General features: G+C 36.0%; 1 protein-coding gene across 3 annotated transcripts in view; it reads right to left on the reverse strand.

The window, feature by feature from the left end:
* Positions 1-26,635, reverse strand: part of GABRA1 (gamma-aminobutyric acid type A receptor subunit alpha1) — a 60,700-nt gene that overhangs the window by 14,910 nt on the left and 19,155 nt on the right. For all 3 annotated transcript variants that reach the window (XM_073010541.1, XM_073010542.1, XM_008015218.3), the window contains 4 exons: positions 20,648-20,715; positions 12,765-12,985; positions 10,446-10,528; positions 3,008-3,151 (listed from right to left, as the gene is read on the reverse strand). In XM_073010541.1, coding sequence (XP_072866642.1) covers positions 3,008-3,151; positions 10,446-10,528; positions 12,765-12,985; positions 20,648-20,715 — 516 coding nt within the window. The remainder of the gene's footprint in view (positions 1-3,007; positions 3,152-10,445; positions 10,529-12,764; positions 12,986-20,647; positions 20,716-26,635) is intronic.

Below are 26,635 nucleotides of genomic sequence, written 5' to 3' on the forward strand. Positions count from 1 at the left end.
AATTGTACCTCTAATGTATTTGTACTGAACTAGAAATTCAAATATTGTGCTAGGATTTCCATCTTTTTCCCTCTTTTGTTAATGAAGTGATTTAGAAAATATTTTGACCTCAAAGAGGTCAGTAGGATTGTGTGTTTGTTTTCACATGTGTTGGTGGCAGGCAAATAGGACAGCACTTTATAAACTCCCAAGGGGATTCAATGATTCTCTCTCCAGGGATAATTTTAAAGTAGAAGAAGATGCCTTTTATTTAGTCATTCTCAATGTGTGTGTTCTCTCTCACCATCATTCTCCAGTCTTCTGGCAGAAACAGGGAGGTAATGGTACTCAAGGTCATTTATTTTAATGTTTTCAGGGCTCCACAAAGAGACGTAAAATACAGCACTGCAGACCTTACACAAAGGTCTCTGTTTCTTTCTACTGAAATCTATCAAGGTGGATTCTTGGTGAGCTAAAGTGGTCCCAGAGGAAGTGTAATACAGTGTGTTATTGTGGAGTTGAAACATATATCAAACTGAGCTTCCATTTGAGAATTTGCTCATTATTCTTCTTACCTACCAATACTCACTATGTGGTGACAGGAAAAAGCTTTTATTTTATGTAGGTGAACTTACTGCTCTAGCACAGAATGGTTACTTCTAATGGACCCAACCAAGAGGTCTACCCTCATAGGTGGCAATGGGTTGGGCCACTGTCTCTCATTCTATTGAATGACTGCATATTTTTTTTCTGAGTATCCAGAATGTAGATAGGTTGAATCCTTTGAAAGCCAAAGGTGAGGAAGGCCTCCATTATTTTGACTAAGCCTCTAATTTTGAACACATGGGATCTCAGGCATAAAGAGGGCTATAGTAACATGACTAAGGTTGTTAAAACTAAAACTAGAGTAGGAATATTTCCTCCTCTAAGCAACCTTTGAGACTTCATACATATTTGCACTATGGCTTACATACTACTGCATTTGAATTGTTTCCCAACATTCTCCAACTTCCTTTCTAACAAAAATAGATGGGGAGTTCCTTGAGGAAAAGTTATGTGTGCATTATGTGATCTGCCTGGATCCTAGAGAGTGATTATTTACCCCCCAATATATTCCAACTAACAAAATGAAAAGTCAACCCCTGCAACAATCCTTCCTAGATCATCTTAGGCTGGATTCACTTTTTATTCATTAATTCAAAATATTTGTTCAATGCCTCCTATGTCTCAACTACTACAGAAAATAATAGGGATACAGAAGACAGATGTGGTCTCTTCCATCACACACACACACACACACAAAACACGCTAATCACAGCACTTAAACTACCAATTTTGATAATTATAGTTTATGTGTTCAATTTCCCTTAGACCTCAAGTTCCATGACAGCAAGATCTGAGCTTATCTATCATTTAGTCTGCAGTGACTGCCATTATATCCAGCTTATAATGACATTCAAGTTTTAAAAAGTAAACACAGAACACAGCTTATTTTCGTATCTTTTCCAACATAGTATGTTGTAAGAAGGAAAAATCTTGAGCATTTTTCATGTTTTGGGATATTTCAGGACTACAGCAACAGCTCTTACTTACCATTTTGAGTACCTACTATATAACACTCTGCAATATTTTATATTATTTCATCTTTAATACAAAATACAGGACTGTCATTAGTTAGGCAATACTAGAGTTTCCAAATGAACAAATAACTTGCCCAAAGTCACAAGGTTTCTAAGCGACAGGACCAGGACTTGAGTTCACATCTTCCTCACTATAAAACCTATGACCTTTCCACTATGTCACTTGGATTTGAAATAAGAAAAAAAGAAAAATAGCCTCCATTTTTTAAAAAATAAAAGACATAAACATTTAAGTTTCTAGGCTAGCAATGGGGGCTTTAAAACAAGGAAAAGACAGATCCTATTAATCTGAACTTATCTAATAATCACAGTAAGAGAGGTTGACCTATTATTTGAATGTGTTATGCTTGTGAGACTCTAAATATAAAGCCTGAAATCAGAGGAAGAAGTTTTTTAGCACCACTCCTCTTATTTATTACTACATCATGTTTCCTTAGAAATCACAAATAACAGTGAATAAAATAAACTTAAATTTTGAAAGACATAATTTTGAAAAAGTAATTGTTGACCCTTGTTAAAGTTTTCAGTAAACAATAGGCTTTGTGGGACATATATCTAATTGTTTGAGTCCAGCTTTTATTTACAATTATCTGGTCTAATGATCACATTTCAGATAGCACAAAATGGATACTTGAATAACAAAACTTTTATCTCATTGTTTGAAACAACATTAAAGATGTGAGTCCAGCTTTTCCATAGTGTCTGGTCTAGTTTTGAGTATAGAATTAGTAAATCAGTTACTACACTAAAAAGGATGGCATGCCATCTACTTTTAATTCCCACATAGAGTGATCAATAATGTGGTTATGACTCTGTTGGCTTTAGCTGTGGAAGATTCTTGGTTAGAGATACAAATGAAATTGTAGAAGGATTGGCTTTTTGATGTCCTACGTGTAATAATCACCACTACAAATTTGGCAAAATTCATTAACTAATGGTAATAAGTGGAGCCTAGACTATACAAATAGTTATTTATGAAAAGCTGTTTATGTGTCAGGAATTGTGATAAGTGCTCTCTATGAATTTAATGTATTTCTTCCAACCACCCTGCAAGAGGGCTACAAACAACTGACAAGATCAAGGAGTAAGGATTTAACCCAGATGTTCATCTCTAAGAGTTCACATAGCTACTTGCTGTGCTACAGTAATCACATATAACCAATTTCTCAATTTGCAAACAAACAAACAGAAACAGCGGTCAAGAGGCATTAAATGACATGTCCAAGGTCACAGGTTTACCGTGTTTACATTAGTTCCCAGCTCAATGGATGCCCAATTTAGTGAAATGTTTTCTCTCCTAGACTTGTGTTACTGAATGACTCATTGAGTTCTCACAAAATATTTTTCTGCTTCTTCCTGCATATCTGAAGTAACAAAATCATACTTACCTGTACTTGACTGGACAATTCCAGAGTCTACTGTTTGTCCAAGAAGATCATACTGGTTTAGACGTGATCCATCTTCTGCTACAACCACTGAGCGTGCTGGCTCTCTGGTCCATTCATAAACAACTTCTGCTCTTGTATAAGCATCTAAAAGGAAACAGTAGAAAATGACCCATATATTTTACCACTTCAATTCTCTTATTTAGTTAGTACCTTTTATCAGCTTCATATTTGCTATATCATAGTTCCAGAGGGCAGGCTAGGAAAGAAGGGCTCACATCCCTTAATTTACGAAAACTAAAACACATTTTCAGATTTTTTTTATGTCATTTATTCACTCTTCCAGTAAATGGTTATAAAGATCTGCCAAGGACAAAATTTTGTGCTGGGGATACAGTAGTGAACATAAGAACAAAAGTTCTTTATCTTATGGAATATGCATTTGTAGCAGTGGGGACAAAAACATACAAGCATATGCAATTTCAAGTAGAGATAAGTGTGATAGAGTCATACACAACCAAGTGAAAGGATAGAGAATGAAGGGATGGAGACTTATCCTAAGTAAGGTAAGGGGCTCAGACACAGTCGTCTCAGAGGAGGTGACATTATACAAATATAGGGCAGATACACGTGAAAATCTTGGGGAAGAGTTTGCCCAACAGACAAACTAACAAGCTTCTCCTTCTCCTTCTCCTTCTCCTTCTCCTTCTCCTTCTCCTTCTCCTTCTCCTTCTCCCTCTCCCTCTCCCACTCCCACTCCCCCTTCCACTCCCTCTCCCCCTTCCACTCCCCTTCCTTCTCCTTCTCCTTTTTTTTTTTTTTTTTTTTTTTTTTTTGATGGAGTTTCACTCTTGTCACCCAGGCTGGAGTGCAGTGGCATCATCTTGACTCACTGCAATTTCCACTTCCCAGGTTCAAGCAGTCTTCCTGTCTCAGCCTCACAAGTGTTTTCTTCTATTGCAGATAAAAGCTTGACTAGTTTGAGGAAGACCAGTCTGACTAGAGTGAAGCATATGAGAGATGAAACGAGGTTAGAGGCAGTAGCTTTGGTCCAAATTATTGTTAAGCCAGGAAAAGGTCATGATAAATGCAAAGGTCATGATAAATGTAAAAATCACTGGATATTTTGCTGCATGTACATTAGCAAGTCTCAGTTTACTCTCCTCTTTTCTATTGATTATCCTTCTTATAGATATTTTCCATGATGGTGAGTTACATTCTATAGCTCTTCTTATCAATCATTTTTATTTGCCATGTCACTTTGAACTTGGCCATCTCCTAATGAGAGGTTAGGTCATAATTCTGATAGATAATTTACACAGTTTGGAGGGAGAGATTGTATAGAGTGAGAGAGAAAGAGAAGAAGGAATTCCATACCTTCTCTGATTTCTAGTCCTATAACACCCATTTCGTTGGAATGATAGTACGTACTTTCTTCTATTTAGATACAGAATGAGGTTTAAAACTTATGAAAATATCACATTAGAAAAAGCAAGCTGTTTCTAGTGTTTTTGAGGAGGAGGCATCATAGTAAATGTTGGCCTATGATAAGAGCTTGACTCGTTGGCCAACAGCCAACTTCTCCATTAGGCACAGGGTCCAAGGCCCTCAATACTTTTAGGAGGCCACAAAAATATTTTAATTTATTTTGAAATCCAAAGATAAAGTGAATATAATATAATCTGGATTATATTCATTTTTGTAGCAACTCAGTCGTGAAATAATTTTAATTTTCTTCCTGGAGGAATGGCCTCCAAAGGCACAAGTGCCTATGGCTCATAAAAGTCAGAATGCACCTCTGTTTGACCCAATCCCCACTTAAATAACCAGGCTTTTGTGTTCTGTCCAATACACTTTTTCTCTAGATAAAATATTATGGGGTGTAAAACTGTGGTTGCTTTTTTACATGAAAATAAAGCTTCCTGAAAAAAGATGTGAGCCATGCTTCTCAGTCCCAAAAACAAAGCTTCTAACATGATTACTTTTCGCTGAGGTGAGTGATGCAGAAAAATGTAGCCAGTGTTCCGCGATTTTACAAGGGTAGCCTGCCAGTTCCAACATCATTTCTGCATCAATTTATAATCAGATGGTTTTTAAAAACAAAATTTTCCATAAGTTTAAGAGAATGAACTAAAACTTAATTTAGTGGTTCATGGGACATGTAAAAGTACGACATGAATAATTTGAATTTATTTTTGCTTTTCCTTTTTAATTGTGGTTATCCTCATAGTCTTAAAAATGAAAGCGTTTCAGCATTGTGTATAGTAGGAGTACTGCGTCTATTAGGAGGGCTGTAAAATGTGATTTACAAATCTCTTAGAAGCAGGGAGAGCACAGTAGTTTGAGAAGGACTGTATTGCTTACAATTTGTAGATAACCACATTCAGTAATTTTTTAATATGATAAATAATTGTTTTTTAATGGAAGTGTCTTACCTAAGAAGACATAATGAGTTTATGGTAATATGGAATGATTGAATGTTCAATTTGCAAATGCCTCAAAAGTCATAGAGTTTAATTGCATTTTACAGATGGTAAACTGAGGCAAAAAAAATGATTTGTTTAAGGCGACATTACTAATAACTGGGAAAACCAAGATAAAGACTTAGGATATCATTCATTTGACTTTATTGTGTTTTGTAAGTATTCTTCTAGGCAAAACTGTATATTAGATATATTCTCATAAGCCAAGCAAGATACTTGGTGGTCATGCAATTATTGATGAAACCAATTCTAGATCTTGTGTCATTTCACAGCAAACTAAAACCCTTGCGTTTATATTGCACTGCCATTAGCAACAGTGTCTGCACCCTATCTTTCTATCCTCTGTCATGTGTTGTTACTGAGCCGCTAATATAGTTGTAGAGGGGGAAAAATGTGTTACCATTGCCTTTCATTTTATATAATTTTGGTGTCTCATTTCTTGCAATTTCATAGAAGCACCATTGCATATGAAAATGTGTAGGCCATCTAATACAAGCATGACATCATTGTGAAGGTGCAGATGACTCATTATCTCTGTCTCTCCATGAGAACCTTCCAAAATGAAGGGTAGATTCACATGATGCAAGTTGGTATTTTAAGATGGAGAATACAGATATACTTAAGGCTTTAGAAAAGATGATACATCCTATTGTTTCCTTAAATTTTAGTAACCAGAAAGTAGTTCCTATGAAAATGTACTCAACTGGAGACATCAGCATAAGAAAAGTGAGGTTAAAAAGAGTCTTCAGTTACTTAGCCAAAAATTTTAAGTTACAATTTCAAATAAATTATATTGCCCCCAAAACAGTTTTAAAAATAAGACCACAAGGTGGCCGGGCATGGTGGCTTATTTCTGCAGTGACAGCATTTTTTAAGGCTCACATGGGCAGATCTATAGAGCCCAGAGGTTCAAGACCAGTATGGGCAAAATGGCAAAATTCTGTCTCTACAAAAATTTATTTAAAAATTAACCAGGTGTGGTGGCCTGTGCCTGTAGTCCCAGCTATTCAGGAGGCTGAGGTATGAGGATCACTTGAGCCCAAGAGGTTGAGCCACCAGTGAGCCATGATTGTGCCACTGCACTCCAGCCTGGGCAACAGAGAGAGACCCTATCTCAAAAACATTAATTAATAAAATGAAAAAGACAACAAAGTTTTGATTGGTGTTATGAAAGAACTCTGTGGTGGTAAAACACTGGGAACGCATATTACTGGGTATCAGGAGAGCTGCTAATTGACACTATCATTTTGCTTTTATGAGTCTCTGTGTTTCCATTTGTATGAACCACATGAAAAAAAATGATTTCTAAAGTTGTAAATTGTTCAGAATTCATTTAAATTTTGACTCATTCCTTTCTCCGTGTTTACAATGCACTGTTTCAGATAACTGGTCAAAAAAACAATCATATATTAAGGCCTTACTAGATTCACCTTTTGCCTAGGTCTTTATGTCAGAATCTGTAACCCAAATCTCTTCTTTTGGAAACAAAGCCTTATTTGGTATATTTCTCAAAAGCAGGGAAACGATCACAGTTGTATCACGCGCACTGTCCTCGGGTTAGCCGGCTTTATAAAGACAGCTTTATCCATAACCAGTAGAAAGTTTAAGTTAGCCTTAACAATCAGAATCTAATAGAGAATGGTAAGAAAAACTGCTTCTCAGCTTTAGATTTTATCACTATATGGATGAGGTTGCTTCAGAACACTCATAAACATTTATTACAGACTGTTCCACTAAATTATTGAAAACTCCTCTTGTCTATTATTGTCTCTAATATTTCGGCAAGACGTTTACTTCAAAAAAATGAGTCAAATATTTTTAGCCCACTCTTGCCTCAGTTTCTTCACCTTTGAAATATGCCAATTAGGTCAGGTCAGAGAAATGACTGGACAACAAATGGACTGCCCCTTCCTATTCTCATGCCAACGCCAGGCAGTGGTGACCAGCCATGGTGTTCCCTTCCACTAAGCATGACTATCAAAGCCTGCACTTCGATGTCTAGTCTGCTCTGTTTCATTCTCCACAGGTCTTCATCTCTCTTTTCTGAAGCTTAAACAGTGAAGGGGCAGGCCGGGCGCGGTGGTTCAAGCCTGTAATCCCAGCACTTTGGGAGGCCGAGACGGGCAGATCACGAGGTCAGGAGAGGGTGACCATCCTGGCTAACACAGTGAAACCCCGTCTCTACTAAAAAATACAAAAAATTAGCCAGGTGTGGTGGCGGGCGCCTGTAGTCCCAGCTACTTGGGAGGCTGAGGCAGGAGAATGGCGTGAACCCGGGAGGCGGAGCTTGCAGTGAGCTGAGATCCGGCCACTGCCCTCCAGCCTGGGCGACAGAGCGAGACTCCGTCTCAAAAAAAAAAAAAAAAAAAAAAAAAAAAAAAAAAAACAAACAAACAAACAAAAAAACAAAACAGTGAAGGGGCATTTAAAGCCTGAGTCTTGTAACCTTTATCCATTCAATGAATATTTACTGAGAACCTACAGTGTATTTGCCTTTCTGCTAGGAAAAGCTGAACAAAATATGTCCTTCTCTCATGACGTTATAGTCTCCAGACAATAAAAAGTTAAACAATATATAAAAGGAATGATTATTGCTGTGATAAATGGTATAAAATAAATGTGCATTGCAATCAACAAGACTGGTGAGACTGTAAGCAAATTTCGATAAGGTCATCAGGGAGATGACATTTATGCCGACATGTGTGGAGAGAGAGAAGTCAGCCATACTAAGAACCAATGGAAGAGTAATCCAGGCAAAGAAAAGAGCACATGGCTCTGAGGTGGAAACCAGCTTACTTGCTTACTTATTTTGTTTAGCTTCAATTTTCTTATATGACACACTGTTTTCTACTCACTATACATTTACCTCTTCTTAAAATACCTCCAATATTCTTCAGGTTGACAATGTGTCCAATTAAAAATATTTACTTCCAGTCTTCTTTGCAAATATCAGTGGCAATGTGAGACATTTGATTAATGAGATGTAGGTAGATTTCTATTAGGATTTTAGGGAAAGTTTCTATCTTTTCTTACATAGGCACTACTCCTTTCATTTTTACCAACTATTACCTTCTATCATGAACAGAGTTGCAATGGCTGGAGTTACAGCAGTCACCTTGTGATGAGAAGGAAAATCTAAAGACATCTGAAGACAGTGGCCTTGTTAGGATGCTGAACCAATCAGAAATCTATCAACATTCACTTTCACATATCTTATATAAAATGATAAACTCTCCTTTTTCAGTTATTCTCACTGCTGAAAACATTCCTGAATGAACATTAAAAATATGCAGTTCATTTTCCAAATTAGGACTTTTTTAAGATAAAAGGGGGAAGTATGAGTATTTATACCAGGCTGGACACTGTGGCTATGCCTGTAATCCCAGAAATTAGGGAGGCCACGGTGGAAGGTTTACTTGAGACCAGGAGTATGAGACAGATGGGGCAACATAGCTAGACGCTGTCTATACAACAACCATACAAAAAGGTTACAAACCAGCCAGGCATGGTGGCACATGTCTGTATCCTAGGTACTCAGGAGCCTAAAGCAGAAGGATTGCCTGAGCCCAGGAGGTCAAGCCTGTAGTGAATCATGATGTGCCACCGCACTCCAGCCATGGCAATAGAGCAAGACCTTGCCTCTTAAAAAAATTATGCCAGTATATTAGGCTTAAACCAGTACTGTCCCAGGCAAACTATGGCATATGATCTTCCTAACTGTAAGGTTATGTTGTGATTTAGATGAACTTATAAATGTGCAAATATTTAATATACTCTATGACATGTAAGTAACATATAGTACATATTATCATTATTACAAGTGGGTCCGTTATTCAGGAGAAAACATAATAGTTCATGTTAAATAATGTATGTTAAATTGGGGAAAAAAAGAGCAGGGAGAAGGGAGTTACCACCAAATGCCTGTTTAAGCTAGAGTTTTTGAAGTAGTTTATCTTTGAGTTTCAGTACAAAATGGAATTTATAAATAAAATTCTCTCTCCAGGACTGATGCTGCTAGGAACCCGAAGGCCTTTTGCTATTTTCTTTACTTTCTGTCTTCCTACACTACCACTGTTATTCTTCTATGAATCATATCTTCACCAAAATAGTCATTTAGACTGCCTGTCTAGTGAGAACAGAAAATCGGTTAGGTAGTCCAGGAGTTGACTCAGTCCTTGTACATAACTCCCCTGCAGGAAACCAAGAATACATTATTCCCACTCATTCCATGTATGTAAACCAGTCGAAAGCAGAGGGGTAAAGAAAAGACCGGGGAACCTGACTCTCACAGTCATTTTTCTCTTGGCTCCTACAAGGTGTTTCTGAATATTTTCAAACAGCTGAAACCCAGGAAGTTATTATGAAGGGCATTTATCCAGGATACTTTCAAGAGCACTAATATATATATATACATACATTAATGCCATGACATACACAGACATATCAGCTAATTTTCTAAGACTATGATTAGGGTATTTGTGTTTTTTGCAACATCAGTTTAGCGTAGGCTTTCTTATTAAGAAACACTTACTGTCCTTTGCCATCTACCAACAGTTTAATCTGGTAAACAAATTTAATTATTTTTAAGATCAAACAAGTGTCAGTAAAGATATAAAATAGACACAATGATCTCCATTAATAGAGAGTAAAATACTATCCATGAGGTAAAAGCATCCATACTTCACTTCTTTTTCTATAAATACAACTTCAGCATAAATAGAATTATTTCAATAACTAGTTTAATCCATGTTTTCTAGTTCAGTAGATAAAGAATAACCTCTCTCGAAGCAACATTAAAAAGTGAAGTCACAGAGCGCTACTTATGGAAAGCCCATGCAGTATATTGCTGTTTAAATTTTCTTGATTCTCTTATCTATGTGCTTTTCTCACAGATATAGCTAGAGATCTCTCGTGCTTAATGACTCACAATCAAGAAAAATCCACATAAATTTACTCACAGCTTCCAAATTTTAGTGGGCAAGCATGGGCATCCATAGGGAAGTCCTCCAAATGCATTGGACATTCAGCTCTCACTGTCAACCTTAAGGGAAACATAGAATACAACTAAGAGCCGTATAGATTAGATACTTCTTGATAAGTACAAGTGGAATGCTATTAACTGTAGCAAATATATTAACAAAGCAGGCATAAATTGTAGGGTTATGCTGAGCTGTTAATAATCAAATGATCTAAAAATACATATTTACAATAATGAGTGGATTCTATCCTTTTGTTTGTTTGCTTTAAGAAAAAGGCAACTCCTGATACTGTACAATGGGCAAGCCTTGTTAATATTTTCCAAAACAACCGTTAACTAATCCACTCAACTACAGCAAATTGTTTGAGAATAACACTATAAGTAAGCATATAAACACTTGCGTAAATACTAATTTATCTTTGGTTGAGAGGAAGACATGGATAGCACAGAAGAAAAGAGAATTTCTCCTAAGTGCATCTCTCTCTGTTTCTTTCCCTAAAATAGCACCAAATGCATAAAAGAAGGAAAGAAAAGTTGAAGGGGGATGTGTCCTCAGGCTTTGTGAGATTAAGATTAATACAACGTCTCCATATATGATCTCACTACTTGCAAACCATTTGGTTTTCTTTACAAACCCACCATCTAATTGAAGCTAGGACTCTGTTGTGCTTCTCTCTAGTCTCTGGGATGTTCTGTGAATGTGAAATCTATTCTTGTTTTGTTTTGTTTTTTTGGATTTCTAAGAAGTTCACTGAAATATATTTGCTTTCAGTTTGTAGAATTGTAAGGAAATGTATATTCATGCCCTTCATATGATTTTTAGCAAGTATATTTACCTATATTAAGTAGCTCAAGAAATGTAATAAGATAGATTTATAGCCAAATATACAAAGTGTAATTAATGATTAATGATTAAATTAAATTAATGATTAAATTGCATTCTTAAATTATTAAAGAAAGTAAATACACATTAGCAAAGGAAAATTTTAGGTGATGAAAGATACAGATGAAGAACATTGCATACATCAGAAACCATTAATCAATAAACTACTTGGGATATGCAAGTCTCTCCTCAGAAAATTGCCATAAAAGAAGAATGAATACTGGATTTAGGCTCAAAGCCAAGTGTAGGGTGTTTCATCGGGGGAGAATATTTCAAATTTCAAATACCAGTAGGTCCTGCTTAGATAATCTAGAAAGTTATCAACACATGTGCTCATTGGTCCTCTATTTCTATCTTTTAGATTTTTTTTTAAGTCCTATTAGATTTCCATTCGTTGGCTCAATATCTAAAGTGTCTCTTGAAGCATTTTTTCTTTTCTTTTCTTTTCTTTTCTTTTCTTTTCTTTTCTTTTCTTTTCTTTTGGATGTTTGTGTTTGAAAAGCTAGGCATTCTGGCAGCTTTCTCCAAAGATAAAATATTACTGTACTTTCATACAATCCACTAAATTTAGCATTTTGCCTTTATTATCTTTTTGTACCAAAGAAATAATTGAAAAATCTGAATTACTAAGTGTTGACCAAATGTAAAAAACTCGTATCTAACAAGTCATCTGGGAATAAACTACTGCTGCTCTCAAGAATGAGTTCCAGATAATTCTTAATTTTTCATAAATGAGAAATACTTTTAAATATCTCTTTTTTTCTATATAATATTCAAAACTTTATTTGATTCATGTTTCCTTCACTCAATCATAAGCTATTGAACACTTAATAGATGCTGGGCTTTACAGCAATCTTAAAGAGGGGGAAATGTTCATAAAACAGAAATGTATGTGTAGTCTTTAGTTTGAGCAAAATTAATAGTATCTATAGTCTCATCTAGCTATCAAAGCCATTGTGAATTCAAATACTTCTTCAAATACCTATATCTACATGAATCTGTGTTTTATGAATTTTGTAACTTTCCATATTTTCTGTTTTTTATTACTTCATTTTTAGTAGGAATGTTTTCAGATGTAAATCATTAGACAGCTTCTAGAAATGTAATCTAGATCTTCCTGGAATGCAGGAATATATGAGTTTTATAATAGAGAGAGGAAGTTCCTTATATTGAACCACCTAGTTACAGAAAGTTATTTAAGAATAAAACTAGATGTAAGCAAATAAATATTTGCATAAATAATACTTCATCCTCTATTGAGGGAATTAGAGCAGGTTGGAGAGATTTTTAACATTGTTAAAGCTGAAAAACAAGGACGCAAATATTCCACCATGGCTCATCAGCCTGATGATTGCTTACAAGTGGAAGGGAATGAAGTACAGAAACATTCATGAATGACAGTGCAGTCATCCTTACCTCATGGTGTACAGCAAGGTGCCATCCTCTGTGATCCGCAGGAGTTTGTTGGGCATGGTCATGTTGTGGGCCACTGACTTCTTTCCATTGTGAAAAAAAGTGTCCGGAGTCCAGATTTTACTTGCCATTAGGTTATTTAACCGGAGGACTGTCATGGGCCCTTTAAATTTTAACCTTTCATCCTTCCAGCTTTGACGGAAAAATACATCTATTGTATATTCCTAGGTAATTTTGGAAAATGACGAAGAGTTCACTTGTGCTGTATTTTGCAATGCAAATATCCAACACAGACAGTGCATAATTTTTGCAACTTTGGAAGTAAAATGTTAGCTAGGTGATGTTTTTAGAAGTAAACGTGTGATAGCATGTACATGTTGATGTCAAGAGAATCACTGGTTGGTGTAATGATTTAAAAAAAAAAATCTAAAATGCCTGACATATTTTTTGGTCAGAAAAATTTTTCCAATTATTGGCTCAGATATGTAAAAGGAAAGTAACACCCCACCTCCACCCTATCACAGCAGCACTAGAAGAAATAGAATATATCACAATTTTAAAACAAACTCATGTTAGAGGGTATTATGCATAGAAAAAAATGTTTAAGTTAGACAATTCCAGCCATAAAGGTAAAGCTTAGTGTTTTGGGGGCCCTCTCATTTCTCTGAAAACCTCATGCCCACACCCAAGTAAACTGTGATTCCAATACGGGTGTAAAAATTCCATCTTTTTTTTTTTCTTTTGCTAAATAAACTTTTTTTTTCACAGATAATGTACATAGACTTTCAATTATCCTACACATTAAAGAAGATTATGAAAACAAAGAAACTGCTTCTATTGGTAACTTGGATCCTTTTCAAAAAGAAAAAGAACAAAAAATAAGAATGCAGAGTGTGTCAGTGTGAGAGTGTGTGTTTGTGATTGTACATGTGTATAAGCCACATGAAAAATGTTTGAAGCTCATCATCATTCATAGCCAGGGAATCTATTAATTTGAATAAACACAGCATTTCTTATGGCAATACCCAGAGATAAACATCTGCTAATCTGAAAACAGGCAATGTGACTTACCAGCTCCTAAAATTGAAAAGGGTAATAGCCATTTTTCTTGCAGTACTTGCCACCCTGGCACTAAATTTGGAGCTCAATGGTTTGAAGTAGAGATTGCTACATTCTCCATTAATCTTAGTATACTCCAAACCAGAAAGTGAACTAACTTGAAAACATCACGCTACATTTTCCTAATCCTCTAAGCCCTGTTACATCACAAAGCAGTTGTTTTTTAAATCTTATACATATCGTCATTAGGACCTACAAAAAAAAACAATGTTTGTGTTTGGGAGTTTTGTGTATGAACTTAAATACATGTCTCCTTCCAAGGGCTTAAGCAATGCTGGGTGAATGTTGAATGAAGGTGCGTTCTCTGGCACTTGTTTGGCATTACTGAGTCCTTACTGATCAAGTAATTAACAACTATTATTAAATGTATTATAAAGCACCAGATATAGTACTAATTGCTTCCTGAGACAGAAACAAGGAAGTGTAATATGGTGCCAGACTTTCTTTGTAGACAAGACACGTTACCTTGTTTGTTGGTTAGGATTTTGTGTTTGAAAGTGTCAGATGAAAGGCACTGTGATAAATACATGAAGGGAATTTACTAACCAACAAACATTTCTTAAGCACCTGGTAAATTCAACAAAGGAGAGACTGTTTAGGCTTGGGCACTGTAAGAAAAACTCACGATGGTGTACGACAGGCATAGAATAGTATTTTCCATGGGAGGGGAGACTGTGGATGATATCAGCAAGTGACACAATGTGCCAATGCCTGTCAGGAAAACTGGGTGGATGAATCTACCTCAGGGTGTGCAGCTTTTCCTCTCCAGATGAGAGAGAAGCTTGTGAGGTGGGGATATAATATATGATGAAATGTTCTGTTACTCAGGGCTTAGCAGTATAAGCTCTAGTTTCTATCCAACTGAATGACTTTAGATTGGTGAACAGTAGAAGGAATGAATGGCCACTTGCAAATCAAAGTTCCAAGGATGCCTAAGGTGACCACATTCCCATGAATCTAAACTTTGGTTCATTTATTTGCTTGCCCCAAAGAGATTTTTTAAAAATAAAATACATGTTAAATATAAACTAAAATTAGATGTACTACCAAATCTTTGACAAGATGTATCCCACAGGCAATAGTTTCAAAAAATTATGTCAAAATCTGCCAAAATCCTGATGTTCTCATGTTTATTATGTTTACCACCAGCTTTATTTATCTGTGCTAATGACAGACAATGGAATCCCCAAATTCGTTTAGAACATTCTTCCTTCTAATACTGTACCATTCACACACACACACACACACACACACACACACACACACGAGCAGCACTCACTGGGTAATCTTCATTTCCATTTTCTGCAGTGTTAGAAGTTGAAATACAAAGTGAAATAAAAGCAGTTGATGAAAATTTGTTTCTGCCTAACCAAGAGTGTAAATATTTGGTCTTCCATTTCTGAGAACTCTCCCTGTGTGATTGTCGTGGTAGCAGCAGGTAGTTCCCAGAAGCTAGCTCTATAAGATGACCTTGCCCCCTGGGGCACGGTTCATTAGACCAAGAGTGGGTATCTGGATGAAGATTGGCCAAAGCCCCCCTCTTTTCCTTTTTTTCTTTTTTTTTTCCTTTTCTTTCTTTTTTTTCCTTCCTTTCTTTCCTTCCTTCTTTCCTTCCTTCCTTCCTTCCTTCCTTCCTTCCTTCCTTCCTTCCTTCCTTCCTTCCTTCCCCTTCCTTCCTCCCTTCCTTCCTTCCTTCCTCCTTTCTTTTCCTCCTTCCTCCCTTCCTTCCTTCCTTCCTTTCTTCCTTCCTTCCCCTTCCTTCCTCCCTTCCTTCCTCCCTTCCTTTCCTCCTTCCTCCCTTCCTTCCCCTCCCCCACTCCCTCCCTCCCTCCCTTCCTTCCTTCCTTCCTTCCTTCCTCCTCCTCCTCCTCCTCCTCCTCCTTCTTCTTCTTCTTCTTCTTCTTCTTCTTCTTCTTCTCTCTCTCTCTCTCTCTCTCTCTCTCTCTCTCTCTCTCTCTCTCCCCCCCCCCCCAAAGGAGCTTCACTCTTTGTTGCCCAGGCTGGACTGCAGTGATGTGATCATAGCTCACTTCTACATCCACCTCCTGACTTCAAGCTATTCTCCTGCCTCAGCCTCCCGAGTAGCTGGGATTTACAGGCACGCGCCACCAGGACCAGTTAATTTTGTATTTTTAGTAGAAATGGGGTTTCGCAGTGTTGGTCAGGCTGATCTTGAACTCCTGACCTCAGGTGATCCTCCCGCCTCAGCCTCCCAAAGACCTGGGATTATAGGCATGAGTCGCTGCACCTGGCCAAAGCCCCTTCTTAAGGAAGTTGGGAAAAACAGGGAGGAGAGCAGCAGAACTATAGCATAATGACTATGGATGTAAGTTCTGAACCTACCCACTGAGTGGCCTTAGGTAATTATTTTACTCTCGCTAAGGCCCCAGTTTCTTAATCTATAAAGTGGGATAATTCACTCTGCGATTGTGAGAAGTGAGTTGATACTTGTGAGAACATCTTTTAACAGTGCCTAGAACATAGGAAGCTCTTAGTAAAAGTTAGAAATTATTATCTGTCTCCCATTTTATTATTTTATCAACACAAATTTATATTAGGTTTGTATGTAGCTGGTCATGAAAATGTGCTATTTCTTTAGAAGGATTGTAGGGAAGGAAATCTAAGGAAAGTAAGAAGGTGGTCGAAACCAAGTTAAGTAAAAACAAAATGCAAAAGAGGGGACTCCGTGGAAGAGAGGCTGGACAAAGGAGAAGCTCTCTTAAATAATTTGCTCAAGTTTCCAGGCTCTAGTCCGTACCACTCAAGTGAAGAGTCTGAGTTGCTCTGTTCAATAGAGTAGGTCCCTGGAGAATGTGAGTCTTAGTCTGAAGATCCGGGACAAAACATCCGCTATGTCCCTAAATAAATATTGTATTGAAGTGTTCCTGCCTGTGCCATTTATTACCATCTGTGTGTACTTTGACTTAATACGTTTTAAGCACTATGGAAAACAAGGCTCTATGATTGTACTGCCTCGATATTTCTGTCAGAACCTAGTGCCCTGGGAATGTTCTGTTTGATTGCCAATTAATGGTTTTTAAAATAAAGTTAGAGAGTTGTCCTAATTTTGTTTTCTATTCTAGATGAAGTCAGATGCCTTGGGAGCTATGGAGTCTCTGGGGCTAAATAGCCTGGGTTCAAGTTGCTACACTTAGCTAGCAGGTCACTTTCCTTCTCTGGGAAATGTAGATAAGAATAATACTTAGCTAAAAGGTTTGATGAGGATTAGATGAAAGATTATCTAGAAAGCATTTAGCATGGTGCCTAATGTATTGTAAGCATTCAATAGCATTAAATCTTGCTATGTTATTAATATAGATTAATTTATTAGTACTCACTTTAAAAACTATAAAACTTTTCCCATTTTGAAAAACAGCTTTGTCTTTCTGCCTTCTGATTTTGATTTCTTCTAAAACATGCTGCTGCTTCTTGTACACAATTCTCCCATAATATAATTTAAATGATTAATCTTCTAAAGCAAGGTGGTCAGGTACAATTTCTACCAGCTACTAGCAAACCAGTGGCAGACCCATGGCTAATTTGATTTTTAACAGAGCAATTGAAACACTGTCTTGTTCAGAGGTTTAAGGCAATAGGGAATATTGTTGGTTGGACACTCTGTTCCTTATTCCTATCTGACATTTGACCAAATGTGATATATAAAATGTAGATTATAATCACAAGTTTGAAGGTGTATCAAAAAGCCTATTCTAAGATTCAAAAACTGCAGCACTGGTTTATTAAATCACAATTAATCTGAAGCAATAACTCAAAGGCATGCCACCTATTTTTTTAAGAAAAGAGAAAAGCTTTTGATCGCCTGTGGCTTCATTTGGGCATTGTCCTATAACAACTCCTACTGGACATTGACTCTGTGACACACCATGCCAGGTGCCAGAGACTGAGATAGAATGGCCATTAAGCAAAATTTATGTTATTATAAGTAGTAAGATGAGGATTGCCATCAGTGCATGATGTTTTGAATGTTCCATGCCCTCTCTTGATGTTTTCATCAATGAGGAAAAAAAAAACTTCTGCATGCTCCCAATTCCCTCACACTCTTCCACTGGGGAAAAGAAGGAAGAAAGGGAATTTAATCTGATAGGTTAATTTGGAAAAATACATCAATTTTATCCATTTCAGTCCTTTTCTCTTGTCTTTTCCATTTGGCTACTGGCTGCCTATAAGAGTGAAAAATTCTGCTGTGCTGTCCCGTGCTGGAAGTTTTACATGTATAATCCACACCCCAGCAAAAGAAAGTTAACACTGCCTTGACTGGGTGGGTTAATCTGGTTGATTCTGGTGCCTACTCTCGGCAAACCCACTTGTCTACAGATATGTCACATTATGTAATACCATCATTATTAGTAATATATATATGATATTTTCATTCCCTATGCCTCCTACTCTAGTGTCTTATATCTCTATTTTCAGAACTCAGAGAGGAAACAGGGTATAATTTATTAGGTACCACAAGACCTCAATTTTTTTCAATATTATAGGCTTCTAAACCTATCACCAAAAAAATAGTAATTTAACATTTACTTTAAAATAACAATGAACTAATACTGTGAAAGATATGAAACACATCTGTCTTTACATTCTAGGCAACAATTTAAGAAAATAAGATATTTATTTATAAATAAGAGAAATAAGTTTACAAAGTAGTGTTATACATGTGGCCGAAAGCTAAAAGGTATTTTATAGTCAATTCATGTAATTAGAATACAAAAATGGAAAGTCAATTTGTTATTGGACTAATGAAAATGATTTCATCAAGTATTTGGGTCTTGATTTGGGTGGAAGTATAGGATTTAGATGGGTAGAGAGAAGAAGAAATTTCCATGAGTTCTGCATGGCACGATAAGGAGCTCAGAGGTAAAAATAATATAATAGCTCTGATTTATTGAGCACCATTGTAGACACTTTATTTGCACATTTCATTTAAAACTTATAAAAATGTTGCAGGAATGGACAACTATAATAATATACACATTTGAAAGACTTTGAGCCTTAGAAGCTTAAGCAATTTGTTCAGTGTCATGCTGCTGCTGATGGTGGATTTGAATTCAACCAGCTTGAGTCCCAGAGCCAGCCCTGCCAGCGCCGACACTATACTGCCTAGCAGAAAGCAGGACTAAAACAAATAGTTAATATTGGGAACAAGTGACAGAAAGTGGCAAAATCATTTATGGATTCTATGGAATACAGGCAGAACAGTTTGTATTTGACCTTAAACACGACTGGTACCTAACAAATATTTTTAATCATAAAAGTACCATGAGAGAATAGTGTGGGAAGACTGAGTTGCAACATGAGAGAAATACAATGGGTCTTCAGAAAGTTGTCAATTTAGTAAAATACATTGTATCACAGGTTATTTCAATAAAGTGGTCTACAGACTGATCATAATTCCAAATGAATTGTAAGATGCATAAATTCACAAGTATGATTGACTTTCATATTATATTTCTTGCATATTAGTAATGGCTAAAATTTGTTAAGTGGTGTTATTAATCTCACCTTATACATGAAGAAACTGATCCAGAGAGACATTAAGTAATTTCCCTAAGGATATACCCTTCTGTGTGAAGTAGCTGGCATCATAAACTCAGGCAATCTGGTTCGGAAACCTGCATTCTTAGTTACCACTCTGTTGCTGCTTATATACACCACCTGTTTTTCTTTGTCCAGTTGGCGTATTTCAAAGCTTGTCTTAAAATCTAAAATATCTAATTATCCTCTGGGCCAGAATTTCCCAAAGTTCACTTCACAGAATATTAGTTCTACAGAACATAAACAGGGGTCAAATGACAAAACAGGCCTTGGGTAAATACAATTGCAAAAACACCAGATTAAATATAGTTCTTGTTTGTTTGTTTGTTTGTTTACCTCAGAACTTGTGAGGGCTTTTACTCTGCCATTCATATTTTCTGTAAGTTTTATTCTGACCCACTGTGAGCTATGTTGAAATCAAAATACTTTTTCAGTAAACTGGTGCTAACATGAGGCATTTAAAAACTAGTATTCACTTAATATATCTTGGAAATATTCATAATGGTATGTCTCCATGACCACTTTATGATGTTTTGCTTATATAGAACCTTGGCTGTTATTAGCTCAGTAATATTATACAATTTCTGTACAGCTCTATAACTCCCATCAGACAGAAGAGAAATTCATGTTAATTTCTTTGTACTGGAAAAAAAGAGCAAGTATAGATTCATTATATTTCCACTCTGGACACTAATTTAACGAATGCTTTTTGCAGTGAAGCAGAATGTTTCCTAGTGGTGTGTTTTAAATATTTTTGTCTAATTCTGGTCAACTTTTACACTGGTTTCCTTTTGGTTTTTAGTAGCCAAAAATAATTTAGAAATCATAATGTTCACGGCCATTCCATAACAGTTCTGGTTACCTGAAAACAGCATCCTTGAATCAACATGGCCTACTGACTAAAATGAAACGTAACTCATACTGCATGGCTTGCAGGGTATTAACCAAGGCAAAGCAATCATTTTAGATATTTTTTTTAAAAGATGACTGCAGTGGTTGAAAATCATGGAAATAGGTCTGATCTGGGAAGCAAATGGGTATTTTTCTATTGTATTAATATTTTATTACATGTTACATATTACACAGAGAAAGACACAAAGGTCTAGCCAAGACTTTTCAGGTTGCTCCCTAAAAACTTAGTTTATATTTTTATTTGAAAAATTAAATTTTAAAAATTCTCCAAGAAAACCAAAGATACAGCGTCCACTTACCATATCATGGTCTGAAACGGGTCCAAAACTGGTGACGAAGATATCAGTCTTCACTTCGGTTACACGCTCTGGTGAAGCAGGAAATTGGGAGAGTGAGTGTCTATCAACAGTCCTTATTAAATATCACCACCACATACTCACACCCAAATGGGAAATTTATTGGCTTTGATTAGCTGTTTCTAAAATTGGTCCACTGTGTAGTCCTGATAATTTACTGCTTACACATAAAATTTCACAGTTAATATTTTCTATGGAGAATGAAGCCTAAATATACCACTTTGGGAGGCAGACTTTATGGAAAACTCAGCTGCTGCCTAATGAATTCTTCAAGAGTGGACATACTTGACTAAATGATACTAAACTGCTTCACATTATAATGAAAATACATTAGCATATTGGTATAGCTTAAGCTTAAGTATTTTTACATGGCTAGACAGATCCTCCAGGTATTTAGGCTACTCTTGGGAAATATAGTATACTTTAGCAAGCCTTATTAACTCTTTAAGGACTCAAGAGTGTGTTATATAAATGCTTGTTTTCTTGCACTAAATCATAACTGAGTTATCCATATTTTTCTTGGGGAAAATATGACATACTGTGTAAGTCTCTTCAATTTTCAGGATGAGAAGAACATATTATGGCACAGAAAAAGTTCACTTAATATATTGTGTTTCACATTCCATGTGGTTTTATTATATTGTCCTCTGATGGCACATATATTAACCAATAAAGCATATTAACTCTAGTACTATGACAACTCAACACAGATATTTCCAGAGAAATACTGCCATTCTCCAAGAAATAGAGAAACAATGCTTTCAGAAAAGAAACAATTTGTTGAGGGGTGAAAACGAAAAATATGACTTTATAATTTTCATCTTTAGCTCTGCAAAATGCAGTCAAATATCTTTAACAGTTCATTTATTTTTTTATTTTTTAAATTTATTTTTATTTTATTTTATTTACTTTTAAAATTATTTTTAATTTATATTTTTCCCAGGGAATAACTTGGATAACTCAGTTATGATTTAGTGCCAGAAAGCAAACACTTATAAAACATACTCTTGAGTCCTTGAAGAGTTAATAAGGCTTGCTAAAGTACACTATATATTTTCCAAAAGTAGCACAAACACCTGGCGGATCTTTCTAGCCATGTACAAATATTTACATGCCAGGGTATTTGTATCTCTGTCATGTAACATAAAAAAGGTGATTCACCTTTTATAAGTTCATTTGAATTTATAAAATGATGATTTCCTTTAGAAATCAAGAGCTGGCTTTTTTCCCTTAGCAATTTACTTGTGACGAGTTAAGACTGTCAGTATAAATTTATCCCAAGAAGATCATATTATACACTACACATAATGTGTAAGTCAGCTAAAAAGAATTTTTGAATCAGAGATGTTCCCTTCAATAACCAATACAATATTTTTTGCACAAAAAAATTAATTGACTTTAAACCGCTTAAATGAGTCTCTTGATGTAGGAATTATCTGCAGTTTCCCCTTTTAAAAGTTCAAAATGAGAACATAGCTTATGACAATGAAAATAAAGAGTAGTGGTTTTAGAACTCTCTTCCAACCGTAGCTTTAACACGCTGCATCAACTTTGGGTAGTGTGAGATGCACAGTTGTCAGCACTGTTTCTGCTGCCTTAACCATACTTCTCTTCTGATGTCCCTATTCTCATTCGTTCTAGCATCATTTTTCCACTATATGTTCTCTCTATTACACACATTCTTTACACATATACTTTTTACTAGATTATTTCTTTTTCTTAGTTAAAACATCTGTTATTTCTTAAGACTTCATCAAGAGCTTGTACTGTATTAGAAGTCAGGACTGTTCTTCAATGAAAAATAGTAATAAACAAAATCTATGCTATCTGTTCACAAAAGCTTGTATTTATCATAGTAAATGAGCTCACTCTTTTCTCTGCTTTTTTTTTTCAATATTTTCCTTTCTGGATCAAATAAACGCACCATCAGTTGGATTTTCTGTGATATAATAAAATATACCTTTATTATCAAAAGAAAGTACAAAAAGAAAGATGACAGACCCTCAGTCATATTTTCACCCTAGATTCTTTATGCACCTTATTTAAGTAATTTTATTTCTTATTTTTTATAGATAAACTTCTTGCAATTAGGTGTTTCCAGACTGGGTGACCAAGGAGAATTAAAATCTAAATTATCTTTTTACATAAATCTTGGTATGGTCAGATATTCCTATTACATATTTTTTTGTCCTGATTTGCTGACTCAACTTCTCTTTGTTTCCAAGGTTCAACTTTGGTTCTCTTCATAAAACAAAGTGTAAGATCTACCATGCGTATTTTATGAAACTTAGTAACATATATGGAGTCAAAAATGTTTTAATTATTTTTATTTTTGAGATGCATGTTCATTTAGGGAATACCTGCCAATCCTGGTCTGCACACTTGCACGTACTCTGTAGCCAAGGTCAGCTCTCCTGGAGTCCTTTATCACTATTATGTAATTCTTGAGTGTGGGAGGAGCATAATTTCTACACTTTAAGGTAATTCCACGAAGTCCCTAGCTTTACAAAATTGACTTACCAAAGGTGTTAGGAGCCTAGGAGCCGCCAATCTGCATTATTTAGCATGATAAAAAGCCCTCAAGGGGTAAGGTGACCACTTGGCAAATATATGGGCCATCTCTCTCTGTTATTTTAAGATTGTTAGTAGGTAACCATACTGAAGTAAACTAGTTAAGGCTCAAAAGCATGTTTATAAAGATTATTATACCAATAAAATACAGCACAAAATATAGTTAAGTTTACATCCATGTTGCCATGCATAATTGTTACTGTGCCATTTAAAGATATGGCAAAAATAGAAATAAATTCACATACATGATTATAACCACATTTTGAGAGTCTGTTTCTTTAATATTTTGTTTAGCCTTTCTCCTAAACTTATTTACCATACCAGTTCATCATCTTCAGGTACTTTATCTTGTTTTCTGCTAGACACTTGGCTCTGAGATTTCCCAATACTTACCATTCCAATAGTACAAAACAAGTTCCCTGACTGGGAGTCCCCACATGCGTCTCTTGAAAGACGCTACTCACCATGAACTCTAACCATGCATGTATCCTTAAAGAGTTCCTGATTTCTTACTCTCTAATTATTATTTTTCTACTCCAACCATACTCTCAATCCCTAGGCTTTAGGTTGCAAAGTTTGTAAGTCTCAAAACTGAAAGATGCCTCTGGGAGATTGCAGTGACCAACTGCTAAATGGAAGGAGGAGTGAAGGCATAAGAAGAGGAAGAAGCAGCGAGTACTGTATTCTGCATATTATCTGGAACTTGGGGGATTAGAATAATTTTAAAAGGGGAGCAACCACTCCTCCTATGTTCGCCTCTAGTATATCTCCTTTGCCACATACCCAAGAAGTTCTCTTTCATTTGATTTGTCATCAGCTCTTAGCAAGTGTCCAGTGGGGACAGGGGGGCAGTGGGGGGAAGCTTCTGTGGCTGGAAAACTCTGCTAATTAACACTGTTGCAAACATTAACATCCTAATGTCTCTGAGGAATCATGTCTTAAATAAATATGGTCAATCTTGTTTACCCATGTTTCCCCAAATTATTTGTCACTGCTACTCTAAGATATTTCAAAAGCTTGAGGCATATATAACAATATAATACTTTGTGTTGTTAAAAAAAAAAATAACTTCAAAATATAAGTTTAAAAAACTCAGAAAGATGTGAAAACAAGTAAAATTCCCTGGAATGCCACCATCCACATAAGTCCACTGACACGGTTTGGATATTTGTCCCTGCTCACATCTCATGCTGACCTGTAATCCCCAATTTTGGAGCTGGGGCCTGGTGGGAGGTGTTTGGATTTTGGGGATGGATCCCCATGAATGGCTTGGGCCATCTCCTTGGTGATAAGTGAGCTCTCTCTCTCTGAGTTCACATGAGATCTAGTCATTTAAAAGTCTCTCTCTCTCTCTCTCTCTCTCTCTCTCTCTCTCTGTCTCTCCCCCCCCGCCCTTTCCCTCTCCCTCTCCCTCTCTCTCTCTCTCTCTCTTTCACTTCTGCTTTTGCCTCGTGATATATTTGCTCCCCTTTCACCTTCTGCCATGATTGGAACTTCCTGAGGCCCTCATCAAAAGCCAAGCAGATGCCAGTGTCATGCTTGTATAGCCTGCAGAATAGTGAGCCAATAAAAACTGTTTTCTTTATAAATTACCCCAGTCTCAGTTATTTCTCTATAGCAATTCAAGAATGGTTTAACACATCCACTTTTTATTCAAATATAAACTTAATGATTTTTCTCAAACCACACCCTCACAAATATACAAACTGTATATGTATAAACATATATACAAATACTATACTACAATTCCTAACTCCCAGACAACAGTTAATCTGTTTTTCCTGGGAATTTTCCACAATGTTGGTATCTTGCTGATAAGATTTGAAATAACATATGTTTTAAAGCGATAATTCAAAAAGATGAGATTAGTACTCGAAGCAGCAATGAGAAAATCAGAGTAGTCAAATAAGTAGTAAGCACAATAGATTAAGCATCTAAATACTCAGATTTAAACTCTGATTTTTCTCGAGAACAAACTGCGTGATTTTAGATACAAGCCTTTAATCTCTCTGAGTCTCTATTCTTACATTTTGAATGAATAAATAATACCTGCTCAAATGACTACACAGCATTGGAGTGATGTTCAAATAACATTGTGGTGCCACAACACTTTGAGAGGCATCTGTTGGGTACATTAATTTAGTCAATAAATGTTTATTAAACATTTTCTATGTGCCACTTAGGCACTCTTCTGGGTAACAGTAATACAATGATGAGTAAAACTGTAAATGTTTCTGTTCCTCTGCAGCAAACCACATACTTATTTTAGGAAAAACATATTTTAGGTCGATTAGGGGATATATAGAGATGTAAGTACCTACAGAATTATGCAAAAACACATATGCACACATTCTGCTAATTAAATTCAGATTATAAATGTTCTGAAAAAAATGTCATTTGAAGAGATAAAACTTGAAATGAGACTTTAAAGATGGGAAAAATTTAGTACGATCCAGGGAGAGGAAAAAAAATTTTAAAAAGGAGGCAAAGGATCTGAGGTGAAAATAAATGTGCTAAATGTGTTATGTTTAAGAAACAGAAAGTGCAGCATATCTGGATCCTGGTGATGCTGATGATCATGGTACAAGATGACAATCTAGAGGTAAGTGGGACCATATCTCAAGATCCCTGAGCATTTCAGCTAGCAGTTGACCTTTATTTTGATGCAGTAGGAAGCCTTTGAGTAATGAAATGTAATGAAATGATGTTACTTACAGTCTAAGAAGATAGTTGATGCTGTGTGAATAGTGAATTGCATGAGTGACTGTAATAAAAAATGGAGGAGGGAATGAATAAGAAAGAATTGTAGGTGGTTTTTGTTCGTAATGCTATCATAACCATTTATTTAATATGGTATTGGCCATATTTTCCCTGGAAATGCTGTCTGCTGAGGAACTCAGAGTAATATTCAACTAGACCCAGTTCTGTGGGTTCATAACTGATGAAAGAGGTCTATTGCCATATTTAAGCTGCTTTGTGTCTATTGATTCACAGAGGTAGGCACTACATGGAGACTAAATGGACTAACATTAGTCGTTATAATAAAATGTATCTCAAAACCCTACCTTAAAATGGTCCTGTTTGGAAATTGAAAATATCCTCAGCTCCTACATAAACATCAATGTATATTCCTGGATAAGGCAATGTTCCAGCTCCCTGGTGACCTGCTTGATTGGAGCAACATTTTTGTCCCCTGTCCTTCTTCTCTATTCAATTAATGCCTTAGAAAAACTGGAAACTATCCCTTAGATGATATGTAGAGTTACTTAATTTTGACTGTATTCAGCTACTAAGTCTGGATATGGGGGTAGACACCCAAGTTTCAAGGTGTTTGACCAATCCCTGATTCTTTGGTGTTCT

Source organism: Chlorocebus sabaeus, chromosome 23, assembly GCF_047675955.1.
Source record: "Chlorocebus sabaeus isolate Y175 chromosome 23, mChlSab1.0.hap1, whole genome shotgun sequence".
NCBI lineage: Eukaryota > Metazoa > Chordata > Mammalia > Primates > Cercopithecidae > Chlorocebus > Chlorocebus sabaeus.